The following is a 13,690-nucleotide window of genomic DNA, read 5'->3' as shown; positions in this document are numbered from 1 at the left end:
TTACTACATGCCGCGAGTACGTCCAGAATAATCAAAGGACAAAACATGCTCTAGTGCCACTAGCACATGCTCCAAGACCTCCATAGATGGCTCCAGAGTGATGTGCTGCTGCAAAGAAGACGACTCAGTCCGCCATACTGTTTGCCTCCCAAAAGACATGCGAGACTCGGAAGGAGTCAAACTGCCCTACAAAATAACAGATATCATGAACTAGAGATGCAAGTCCGTTCTGGCACGCCCGCTCCGAATCCAGTCGACCACTATAGTGGAGTCACCCTCAAGAAGTTTCCGAGATGCTTTAACCATCATCATCCTGAAAAGTGACAGATTTAAAGCACCCTAGAAAGAGAAGAAGTTTTGAAGATCTGATCACATATGTTCTTGCAGGTTTGGCTCCCTTCCATTCCTTTTCTATGGTTCATAGTACTCATGTTTCCTTCCTTTGATTAAAGGTTCTTGGGCAAGGTGGGGGGTTGGATTTGTTAACTGATCCTAGGCCTATTAATCTCCAAGAAGGAAAAAAGTTCCATATGATTCAGGCCGGAGAGTGTTGGGTTGATATAAATGGTACTCAAATGGGCTTACAAGCCTATGAATGCAATAGGAAATTCAGCCCAGACCTTATTAGATTATTCAAATGGGCTCTTAGGAGAACTGATTTCATACCTCAATTTTTTAACTTAGCCAAATAGCAACAAAAAAATAAAAAATTAATAATTGTTGAATGTGCATCAACGGTCATTACTTATAGTTTTAAAAAAAGATAGGATTAAATTTGGAGAGGAGAAAAGAGTTGTCGTCTTCTCACACTGTACTCCCACCTTCCGCACAATCCCTTTCCTACAATGCTTTTTTTTTGATCCACCATTGCCGAACCTCCCCACTTTGACCATTCCCAATTTGTCATCCGAAGAAGCCCCCCAACGACTCTAGTACTTACACATCCTCTGATTTGCTCCAATCTTCGCCATATCCCGAGTTAGCTCTTATAACTGATAGAATTTTGTAGTATTAACAAAATAACCGGTACAACTAATTGAGCCTTTCTTTTTTATATTTTACCCTCCCTGAAAGGTGTGGATGGAAATAAGTGAGAGAAGGCAGGCAAAAAATTTTAGGTGTTGAACGAAAATTCTTAGGTTGAAGATATATCTCTTTCCTATCTCTTTATTTCTTATTTTTTTCTCCATGATTATTGTCCCATTTAACTACCACAAAAATGCTTTAATAATCACTAACTTTAAGAATCCCGAACAATAATTATAATAACTCACTCAACAGGTTTACTAAGATGCCATTGCTTGTTTTGAATTGAGATATGATAAAGTAAAAAAAAATTCTGGAATATGATTTTCGAATTATAGTAGCACTACTCATTTGCTTGGTTTTTTTTTTCTTTCGAGTTGTGCTGGAAGGCCTCCCTTGTAATAACATCTTCTCAATGTTGAGAGGCCATATGACTTCAAGGGATTGTTACAATATGCTGGATCTAGAGGTGATAATCCTTGAATTGATACATTGTTCTGATATAAATTTAAACTTAGTTAGCCACTTGATACTTTATTTATTTATTTATTGAATTTGTAGTTTTTAATGTCAATAATTTCTAAACATATTAGATGGGAGAGAAAATTGAAAAGCAATTATACCATTGAGGAGAAAGGTTGCATTATTGGCTACAAAAGCCAAATTATAGTATTGAGGAAAAAGATTGCATCATTAGCGACATGCTTGATTTGTTGGTTGCCTTGGTAGTATTTAATGGCTGATTAGGATGATATTCCTTAAAGGATTTGTCATATTTTTTATCTAAAAAAAAAAAAAACTTTCTATGTTGGGCATAATAAGCTAAAGTTTTAATAAACATATTTTGGACATAAAGTCAAAGTCTCAAAGTAGAAGAAATTATAGGATATGTGACCCCACAATTCTAGACCACAAGTTTTTAATAAAAGTACAAAACAAATGTGATTTCCCACCAAAAGGTCTTGGTCTTAGATATTGCAGCATTTTGGAACTGTTCTACTCCAAAATATTTTACTATACATGAAGTATTCATGAGGTATGCAATTAAGCATTCTAACTATGGCCCTATATTTGATGAGTGGGAAAAGGCTAATGTGATATATAAAATCGTGGAAGCTTTTCTTGTTCTAAAGAAAGTATTTTCAGTTGGCAAGTGTTCCACTGTTAATTTATATTTTAAAAAAATAAAAATCTGAAATTTCTTACTAAATGAAAGTATTTCTACGGACAAATTTTCAATGAAGTTATTCCTTAAGATGCATATAGAAAAGCTACATAAGTATGGAGAGCTTTTGTAAATTATTTCCTAAAAAATATTATATTTATATATGAATCTCTATTTTTTTTATAAAGTTTCCACTTGTACAAAACATCCTTTTGCTAATTTTTGTTGACCAAAACTATGTTAAGATTAACCAATGTTACAAAAGGATAAAAATTTCCCTAGCTTGACATCTGATGAGGCTCCGGACCACCCTCTTCTCATTCAAGATTTGACTACGAGGGGACTCATGGTGGAGTGACATAGTTAAACATGCAAGTATGAAGGCTAGAGACAAAAAGATCTGGAAAGTATGCAATTAGTATCCTTAGACGAATATAAGTGAAATATTCAGTTATCATCCATATAACCTAAAGGAGGAATATGCAATGAGTTACAAGAGTTGAAGGTTTAAAATACAAATATAGAAAGGATAGTGATTAAAAGGCAAAAATATAAAAGTTTTAAGGGATTATCATAAAACATTAACAACTATATCTATTTTAGATATAAGGTCAAGATTGATATTTATAGAAATCAATTGTATTCGATCGTATGGTGAAGAGGAATTGTAGATGTTCCCAAGCATCCTTATACCTCTCCCTGTTATAACTATTTTCTTTTTAGATAAAGGGCTTACTTGGATTTAGCACAAGTATAAACCTAATATGCAACCAACCTGAGCCCAACTTATAACCAACCAAAATCCAACTCATAGTAACAAAACATAAAACTTGGCAGCCAACTCTTGATACCTATGCCCAACCTAAAGTTCAACTAGATCTATTATAATCCATTTAGGCCTCAGAAAATTCAACTATACCAAACTTTGGTCATCCTTAAATCAACTTCATTTTTCTCCTTTATATATCCAAATTATTTCCTATAAACTCGAGCACATGTAAGCTCTCTAGGTCCCATAGATCAGAGTTTATTTAGCAGTCATATAGCCCATTAGCCCATGAGAATCCCAATTTCTATACACAAATTCTGATGTACTAGCTTCACATCTCTACACAACCTCTTTTTTTCTATTTAGCTATAACCAACATCACCTAATTAATGCTACCTAAGCATCATGACATTTTATATCACTCTTTCCACTGAAAATATATGCTTTGAGTGAGATACTGTTACAAAAGGTTAAGTCATTAGAAGAGTCTATTAAAGGTAGTTAACAAATTATTGTACTTCAAGATATTAAAAATTAAAATTCTTCTCCAGGATTACAGAATTTCCTAATATGCTCCTCTTTTTATACAATAATGTAGTTCCCCTGTAAATATCATTTCCAATCTCTTCCTACAGATTTAAACAACACAGTTCTCTAGGATATATTTGTGATTTCTTTTACTATTAGTGAAATTCTTTCAAGCTTTGTATTATTCTAAAAATCAAAACAAATATTTATACTCATTGAAATTCTTTTTGCCATCCAGGAGAACATATTTGGTGTTGCACTCAAAAATCTTTTAATTTGCTTTTCCACTCTTTTATATTCATTAAGAAGAATATTGAGAATAAGCAATGACATTTAGGAGTGGAATTTTTTAATTCATCAAGGAAGGGGGTAATTCAGTAGAAGCAAGTAGATGTATAGCGCATTGGAGAAAGGGGTAAAAAATTATTAAATTCATTCTTAATGATCTTCATCTAAATGATTTCTATTTTTCTTTATGTTTCTATAAGATAGATTCATGCAAGAGAGAAGAAAAAATAATAAAAATAATTTATTATGGGGAAGTTTTTTTTGAAAATATAAGATGGCAGGAGTTAAATCACTAAGAATTTAGATGACTCATCAATCAAGTTTTCATGGATTTCTTCCAGTTTGATCCAACTATATGTAATCATCATGTGATAGTTTCCCTATTGATCTAGGACCTATAGGTTTCAGTTTAATTTAAAATATCTTTTGGATTCAACTTCTATTTAGTCATTTTTACCTTTTATTTGATCTTAATTTTTTTTAAATAAAGTTTAGCAGGATTCTTAATTAACAATTTTTCAAAATAATATCATATTTTTTTAATTTCTTCATCTTTCATTAATACTCTTATCTTTATTTTTTAATACATCTAACTTGATTAATATTTTTATTTCTTTCTTTTTTAAGGTTTAGTTTAGCCTTACTTACTAATCTTTTTTATCTTTCTTAGCTAACTAATATTGTATAAAATCCTTAATAGTTTTTTCCTGTTGTTTAAAGGAAATTTACTTTTTTTTAATTGTCTTTTATACCTTATTATTCCACCACCATGTTTCCTTATGTGCATATTTTTTTCTTTTCTCTCTCCTAGAATATCATTATCCTCTTAATATACTTGGCCATTTGGTCCCATATTTTATTTATTTCAATCTTTAAATTCTAATTTTCCTCCTTTAATTATCTATTCCTAAACAATATAGCAGTTTTTTTCTAAATTCTATCATCTTGTCTTCGGATATTTATTAATTTATTTTTCTTTTTCCTTGCATGTAATATACACACTAAAAACTAGTAACCTATATTTGTGTGGTTGAACTCAATTTTGATATCACCTTACAAACTTTACTTGCTAATCTTTCTCTTTTTTATGAAAAGAATCTATTTGGGATAGATTTGATCCACTTTTTAAGGGTTCATCTCTTTATAAAAAGACATATCTGCAACTGCTAAATTATAAACTTCTGTAAATTCAAGGCTTGTACCTTTTATTAAATTTCTATCTTCAAAACCAAACCTACCATGCACTATCTTATATCCTATGTTATTCTTTCTTGCATATCCATTTAGATCATCATCCATAATCTTCCTTTTTCGTTTAGAAATATCTTGCATTAGTCAGTCTATTTCTTCACAAAATTATTACTTAGTCCTACTTTCTAAGCTTAGAATAAGCACTAATTATGTTAATAATCTCCTTGTCTAAAAATAATTTAATAGGTGTCCATTACTTATTTATATGTATAATTTTTCCATCATTTCTTTATCGACTATCATTCCTACACTATTATAATAGTTAATACCCATCCCTAATCTCTTTAGATTTACTACCTCTTCATTTAGTTTCTTATAAGCAAGCAATATTGTATTTCCTAGTTACATTCGTATCCAATAGTTTTGTATTTTTCTATTTCGAGTACCAATGTTTCAAGTAGCAAATCTATTTTTGTTCTTTTGTACAATTACCATCTTTGTATGATGTAATTTCTCTTATCTTTTTACCATCCCAACTGACAGTCAGTATAATAAACTGGAACAAGAGCTCCCTAATCCCAACTATTATCAGTATAATCAGATTATGTTCTAGTATGTTACTTACAGATAGTGGTCTAACCAACCTTTGCTCATTTGTCACTACAAATGAGCTATTAATACATGCTATTATATTATTAATCGCTTGGATAATGTTCATATGGAGTCGGATAATTACAATGTATGGACATATATAAACATCATACTATGTTTGTTTCCATGTTTTCTTAATCTTCTGTTATTATCCACAATTTTGTGGATTTGTTGACTTATGCCCTTGCTGCCAAGTATTTTTCTCTAATTTTAGCAGTAATTTGTAGTTGTTATGCTTTATATCATACATCTTGTCTTGATTCTCCTATTCCGTGATGTTTATATGAACCGGCAAACAAGCCACGATCTCTGTTGCAAGTGCTGCAAAGCTATTGCCAAGTATATTTTGCTCAAATCATGGAATGGGTCTTTCAATAGAGACCAAAGTTGATGAAATGGATGTCCATAGATACTATTTCCAGTTCGATTCCATGAATAGTTCTTTTCATTTATACTTTCAAAGGCCTGCCCGGTTTCTGTTGATAGTGATCAAATCCTTAACTCGATCAGTTTATATTTTCTTCTGTCACCATATCAAATATTGCTAAAATATATCAATTGAGGAAGCTCCAATGCATATCATCAAACACCTTATGGTGACATCTGACCTGTTATTCTTATTTTGGATTAACATTTTTTGTATTGATGAACATGCCTGTGATTTGTATACAACATTCCTCATCTTCTTCATTAGCAAGATCAAAGCCTTGTAAGTAGTAAAATACAGGATCATTCTTATAAACCATATTATTGGCGGCTGCAGGCGCCCATATGATGGGATTAAGTTGGTTGCAAACCAACCTTGGACTGGACCATATGTAAATGAATTGGGCCATGGGATGCCCCATATGTAATCAGTCCATGGCCAGGCTTGTGGGCTGTCATTAACTCAGATAGGCCGGGTTGGCGGGCCAACACAAGCCCAGTCTGTTAGCAGACCTAGATAACCTCTTGGGTTATGCGGCTGATGTGGCAGTCGGAGATTGGTGCGGTACATGGAAATCTTGGTGATATCAGCAAGCAGGCCTTGCGTACTGCTCAGACGATCGCCGATTTCTTTATCAGACGAGCGAACTGGGCGATGATTTAACGGATGATCTTTTAACATTTTCCATTAATGAATTATGAAATCATGCTTACCTCCTTATATCCCATGCAAGTCTCTGGAGAGGGATGCTGGTTGTGGTTGTGCATTAGGGGAGTCAAAGGAGGAGGTTTAGTTCAAAGTAAAGATTAGGCAAATCTATGTCAACCTTTAGAAAAAGAACACATGTCAAAAGATTGGGGAAGTCCACCACCCAACAACCCACACTAGCCGCTGATCCTGGTCCTTTGTGAAGCAACCAGCCACTCTCCTGTGTCCAAATTAAAGTTGTGGAACTTCAACTGAAAACAAGCCACCCACCATGTTGCCAACAAAATTTTAGAGTTCAGGCAACAACTATAGGTCATTTTGCACTCAAGTAGCTCCACTAACCTGCTCTCTATATAAGGACATCTTTTCTCCTCTCCCTTGCTCAATCTCATTCATTGTTTGTCTTGACTTGAGATCTGTAGCTGTCTCCAAGTTAGAGATGTCTCTGAGATTTGGATGGAGTTTCACCATAGGAGCATTCCTCCTTGTGCTGGCATCCATCTCAAAGAGCTCCCATGCAGCAAGGATAGTTGTTGGAGACTCCCAGCACTGGCGATTTGGCTTCAACTACAGTGATTGGGCTCTAAAAAATGCGCCCTTCTACCAACATGATACTCTGGGTGAGATATTGCCTCTCTCTCTCTCTCTCTCTCTCTCTCTCTCTCTCTCTCTCTCTCTCTCTCTCTCCTCTCTCTACACTTGGATTGGGCTTAGAAGCCCTGATTTGGAGTGAAGTCTGGTCATAATTGTCTTACAAGCTAAAGCAGCGTGGTCTAATTATATTGAATCTAGAGGGTGCTAACTAACCAAGTTGGTAAAAATCTCTCATTGATACAGCTTTATATTCGATACCGCCCTCACTCTAATTTTCAGCCTGGATTTAGACCTAAATTTTATGTGTGCCTCACACAAACCTAACCTATGGGCGTCCTACTTAAGCCTAATCTATTGTTCCATGCTAATGCTTTCCAACCTAACCTACCTGGATTACAACATTTAATGTAAAGTTTAGGTCAAAATCCTATTAGGACGCATTGCGACCTAACCAGACGAAAACCAATATGTGTTTGAATTGAAGATAATATATAGATTCGATTTTGTCGGTCAATTTTGGTCTCACCTGGTCCTCAAACTAACCTGACCTGTTGGAGTCGCATTTGCAAATGTCATTAGATGGACTCAAAGGAAAACATTATTTATGCAAAGAAAGTTAGACCTAACTGGTCACTAACGGATATTGATGTGGCTTATTGCAGTGTTCATGTATGATCCTCCCAGCAACACCACATTCCCGCACAGTGTGTACTTGCTGAAGAATCTTCGAAGCTATCTGGCGTGCGATTTCAAGAAGGCCAAGCTGGTTGGGAATGTCATGCAAGGAGGGGGGAATGGCTTACAGTTTGCGCTGAAGAAGAGGAAGCCTCACTACTTTGCTTGTGGGGAGAGAAACGGTGTTCACTGTAAGTTTGGACTCATGAAGTTCCCCGTGCTTCCTAAACGACGTTGCCATGCTTGAAGATTTCCAGGGAAGACGCAGTGCTCTTTAGAGTTGCTACCAATCCTCTCTTTTCTTTACGATAGCTGGGGAGGATTTACTAAGGTTTTTAGCATTACCAACCTAGATCTTTTCGAAAAGTGTTTCTTGTTATAAGAAAACAATATATAATTTTATGACTGGAGATGAGTTTGTTTTGTTTTTTGTGGGAAAAATGGAGATGACTTTTGTTAAAGGGAATTGAAGCAATATGCGTGGTGATAAATAAAAAGATATGATTGAAAGGGAGCAAATTTACAAAAGATAAAAATGAGGAGTGGGAAGGTTTTATTGCAGCAGCTGCACAATTGGAGGGATAGACAGTGCTATACAATCTCCATTAACTTCTAAATTCTATTTCACAATCAGAAAAAATAAAAGCCAAAAAATATACTTGAATTTGTGAACTCTCACATGCCATACCATCTATATTACTTTAGCCCAATTTTCTTAGTTAGGGCCAGACTGGACATTGAATTGTGGTCTGGTTGTTCAAACCAACTTGGTTCATCATACAGTCACATTTTTGTTACATTTATTCTCATAGTTTCTCATGAAAAAAATATTGGATAACTCAACCTCGGACTAGACCGACCTCAACAATCTTGGTACAAACCAAGGTAGGCAACTTCCGCCCTAGCTGAGAAGCCAACCGACCGAAGTGAGCAACTTCACTGCTGACCGGGAGCCTATTGACACATGCCAACAAAAAATGACACTCCTGACAATTGGCCATCGTGATAGCAATTGGCCATTGCAACAACTCTACATTCGGCACGCATTCAGTACTGTATGCCGCCTATGCCGAGGCCGTACTACTAGCCAACACCTGACTACTAGTACATGCCGACCTAGGTAACGACAAATCCGACTTCTCTATATAAAGGGGCAGTCTGGGGGATCTCAGGTGCGCACTATGCGATATCAGAACCACACTCTGCTTTCATGTTGTTGCCTTTCTCTTTTGACTTAGGCATCGGAGAGTCCCCCGCTGGAAACTCTCTAACAAGCAGATATTTTGCAAGCCATCCCTAGAGGAGATCAGCCCGTGACACCTCAACCAGCCTGCTTAGCTCATCTTCAGCCGACAACAACAAATTGGCGCTAGGGGAAGGGTCCTACCCCAGCTACATTGGTATCAAACAAAGGGAGGAATCGTCAGCATGAGGTCACGAGGGGCATACGCTACGTCTCATGCCTTGCAACGCCGTGCTCCGGCCTTGTGAAGAATGCTACAAAGCTTGGAACCCACTCTGTCGGAACAATCTGCCATGCTTGTGTTATTCAACAGGCGCAGGTACTGACCGCGGTAGTTTAGGACCTACAGCAAGCAGCGGTGAAACTAGAGCTAGCCATCTGGAATCTAATCGGCCTAGCCACCACTCTAGATCATCGGCGCGCCACTTGCACATAGTCAGTTACTGCTCTCAACACTAAGATTTAGAGTGGTCTCTCTAGAGTCGACGTACTCAGCGGAGCAATCCCGACCGGCATTGGCAACGACGTACTCCAAGCTCCCATTATGGTAAGGACTCCATTCAAAGTCTCTCACCTCCTCACCATGTCGAGCCCTCGCCCTAGCGGGATGCCGACCTCGATAGAAGAATCGAGAAAATAGGTCGGCAGATCCAGGTCCTCAAGGACAGGCTCCAAGGGCCAATAATGACCTAAGCTTCTCCTCAGAGCTCCCTTCTCCCGGTAGATCTTGAAAGAACCAATTCCACCTTGGTTCAACATGCCCCAAGTAGAGCCGTAAGATGGCACCTTGGATCCACAGGATCACCTGAGTAGATTCAAGGCTCTCATGATGTTGCACGGAGCTACTGACACCGTGCTTTGCAAGGCGTTCCCTGCGACTCTTCATATGGTGGCTTGGTTCTAATTCTTTAGGCTTCGGCTCGACTATCCATTCTTTCGAGCAGCTCGCTCACCTCTTCATGGCACACTTTATCTCCAGTTAAAGACGTCATCGTGGTTTAGATGCATTGCATGACATTAAGCAGAGAGAGAAAGAGTCCCTCAAAAGCTATGTTAACCGCTTCAACGCGGCAATGCTGGATTTTTGCAACTTGGATTAGTTGGTCGAAATGTTGGCAATGAAGAGCGGCTTGCAGCTATCATGCTTTCTCTTCTTCTTGGAAAAGCGCTTTCCCACTGATTTCGCCGAAATGCTGGGCCAAGCAAATAAGTATGCCAGCATGGAAGAGGCTATGGCCTCCCATTGCGAGTCTGCTGGCAGGAGACCTCCCCAAAGAGCCAAGAAGGGGGCGTGAGGAGCGAAGAGAGCCGAGAAGTGTTTCACCTTGGCGCGAAAGAAGCTTGCGAAGAACCAAAAGTCCTTCTTGTTGCCCAGTAGATACAACCCAAGAGGGGGGGGTGAATTGGGTCTTTTAAAACTTTTAAGCTACTTCTAACACTTTTCAATTAATTATGCTAAGTTGTATAGTTGCACAGTGAAATTTAAACTTAGCAATAGGTTGATTTATCGAATGAGACTTGATTAAGTAAATTGAATATGCTTGCAACTAAAGGATGCGCGGATAAGAGTTAAGCAGGCAATTTATCTAGGTAAGTAAGTGAGCAAGATAGATAATGACAAAAAGCATCACAAACACAACAAACATATAGTGGTTCGGTGCACCCCAGCACCTACATCCACTCCCCAAGACCTCTTAGGAATTTCACTATAATCCTACAGATTACAGCCGGTTGTTTTACAAGCTCACAACCCAACTTGTTGTTTTGCGAGATAACAACGAACTCGGTCGGTTTTCACAGGCTCACCGACTAGAACCAACCGATTGTTTTTCCGGATTCACAATCAAACCCAGTTGGTTTTTCCACAGGCTCACCAACCACAACCTTACAACGATTGTTTTTCGGGTTCACAATCAACCTAGTTGGTTTTTCCAAAGGCTCACCAACCACAACCTAACACCGTTGGTTTTTTTCTTTGGCTCACCAACAAACCTTAACCCCTTGATTCAATCCCTTGATTGAATCAAGTTACAAGATATTAAAACAAAGGTTTAAAACAAATCAAAGCTTCTTAAACAAGCAAATATAACAATATAAACAAATAGAGTAAAGAGAAGCCCTTAAACGAGTTTTGAAGATGAAGGAGCTCGGCTTCTTCTTTACTTGACCCTCTTCTGATTTGGCACGAAGTAGAGGATCACCGAGGCAGCACACGGATGGAGAGGAAGCTTTGGGATTTACTTGGATGCTCTTCTTCTCTCTGTTTCGCTTTGGATGGCCCTTTTGTGCTTATGGGAGATTTTTCTTGTAATCTCTTTGAAATCTCTTTCCTAAATGTTCTCTCCCACTTCCATACTGTCTCCCCTAGCTCTCCTCTTGATTTTATAGCTTTACATATCGTGGAACCAGAAATCTAGCCGTTAGAGACAAAAATAGAGCCGTTGTCCACAGTCTGCAACTCCTGACAAAGTTCCTGTTGGGATCGGAGTCGACTCGCGCGATCTGGAGTCGACTCGACTGTAGCAGGAGTCGACTCATGCTTTTCTGGAGTCGGCTCGGCAACTGTTCCAGATTTGAATTAAAGTGGTCTTCTCGACTGGGAGTCGACTCGACTTAACCCGGAGTCGACTCGCCAAAATCTGGAGCTGACCTTGCACTTTTGGAGTCGGCTCATCCCAAGAAATCCATGGATGCATTTTTCAACTTTGCTTACTCGAGTCGACTCGGAAATTCTGGGAGTCGACTCGGTGCTCAGAGTCCGAACTCCCGAGCTTCTGTCTTTTGACTCGTGCTGTCTCGGAGTCGACTCGAACTGTCTCGGAGTCGACTCGTCCCTCAGTATCCAAAAAACAGTCTTCTGTCTTTTGGGGTCGCGCTGCCTTGGAGTCGACTCGAACTGTCTTGGAGTCGACTCGCCTCTCAGAGACGAAAATGCCGTTTTCTATCTTTGGGGTTGCGCTGCCTCGGAGTCGACTCGGATTTTGCGGGAGTCGACTCGGCTCTCAGTGTCTGAAATTGGCTCTCTGACTTTTTGCTTGTTTTCCTCTGGGAGTCGACTCTAGCTTCCTTTGGAGTCGACCTGCCAACCATCGGAGTCGACTCGAGTTCCTCAGGAGTCGACTCGGCTCTCAGGGTCCAAAATAGCTTCTCTGTGTTTCTGCCTTGTTACTCCCTGGAGTCGACTCGTACTATCCAGGAGTCGACTCGAGGACTATTCTTTTGGATTTTTCTTTGAATTTGCTCTTCCAACTTGAGTCCTTTGAACTTGAAACTTGGGCCAATGAAGTGTAACTTTCTTCCAACTTTTCTTGAGAGCTTTGGAGGCCTTCTTGTGTTCTTCCAACTTGCTATGTTCCTTGCAAAATAAGTATCTTTCTCCTTGTAACACAAACATTAGTATTTATGCTTCAAGGTTTTGTGATCATCAAAATCAATCTTTAAATCAATCTTTGGGTCATCAGTCTCCCCCTTTTTGATGATGACAAAACTTGGAGTATATGCAATATAAAATATATTGTGTTCTAGAAGTAGTGCATAGCTAAGTTGCATGAAGTAGAAAACATATATATTTAAAACATACATACTTCATGATAATGCTTTAGATTTAATCAGCTTAACATAATCAACATATCTAAATTTAAGCTGGTTTGTATTCAATTCAGAACATACAGAATATAAAGCATTATGAACATATAGTTAGGTATTTCTCTCCCTTTTTGACAACATCAAAAAGATAGTGAAACATTAAGCACAAAGATAAGACTACTCAAATATTTCTTTTTCTTATTGTACTCTGATTTGCATGTCAAATTATTGCAAGGATATGAATCATATAACTCAAGGCAATAATATTAGAATAAGATTAATGAGCATAGATCAGAGCCAATTAAGATAATTTCAGAGCAGAACACATCGAATGTGATTCCAAGGATAGTTTTTAACTCAAGTGTAGATGGAATCTTTCTTAAGTTAATTCAAGAAGTACCACGAATGATATTCAAAGAAAGCACGAATGGAAATCTAACCTCTCTTCAATAATAAGTATGAAAGCTCGTTCATTTAAGATCTTTTGCCCAATATATTAAGTATTTTATCAACATGAGAGCAATTTAATTAATTTTCAGAGTATAAGTGCAAAACTCATATACTTGAAAAACATATCATCATGTTGGATCATTAATTCTTAATGACTTCAAAGTTCTTTTATGATAATAAGAACATTGGGGCACAAATACCAAAATATGCAATTTTTGATACATCTTAGAGCTCATTTAAAGACTTTCTTTTATTTCTTTAGAAAATAAGCACAATTTGATACATAAAAATATGAATTGGCATAAAATTTGAAGTTCTAAAGAACAAGCCAATGAGACCTCATCAATAAATTTCAAAAATAGGTTTTCTAAGAGATACTCAAGAAAATTC

The 13,690-nt window shown here is 37.5% G+C and overlaps 1 protein-coding gene across 1 annotated transcript; it reads left to right on the top strand.

Moving 5' to 3' along the window:
• The first annotated feature begins 6,410 nt into the window (after positions 1-6,410).
• LOC120111223 (blue copper protein-like) lies at positions 6,411-9,028 on the top strand. Its single transcript, XM_039127784.3, has 2 exons — positions 6,411-7,373; positions 8,010-9,028. Exons 1-2 carry the CDS (start codon positions 7,193-7,195, stop codon positions 8,267-8,269), a joined length of 441 nt encoding a protein of 146 aa, XP_038983712.2. The 5' UTR covers positions 6,411-7,192; the 3' UTR covers positions 8,270-9,028.
• The last annotated feature ends 4,662 nt before the right edge of the window (positions 9,029-13,690 follow it).

This window comes from Phoenix dactylifera, chromosome 7 (genome assembly GCF_051530095.1).
Source record: "Phoenix dactylifera cultivar Ajwa chromosome 7, Ajwa_hap1_PhDact_Kaust_v1.1, whole genome shotgun sequence".
NCBI lineage: Eukaryota > Viridiplantae > Streptophyta > Magnoliopsida > Arecales > Arecaceae > Phoenix > Phoenix dactylifera.
The sequence above is the reverse complement of the archived record's forward strand: the minus strand, read 5'-3'. Positions and strand labels throughout refer to the sequence as shown.

Bases quoted from the DNA above. Each gene is read 5' to 3' on its own strand.
- LOC120111223 (XM_039127784.3), top strand. From the start codon at position 7,193: ATGTCTCTGAGATTTGGATGGAGTTTCACCATAGGAGCATTCCTCCTT. The intron at 7,374-8,009 runs GTGAGATATTGC...GGCTTATTGCAG, and splicing joins CTACCAACATGATACTCTGG to TGTTCATGTATGATCCTCCC.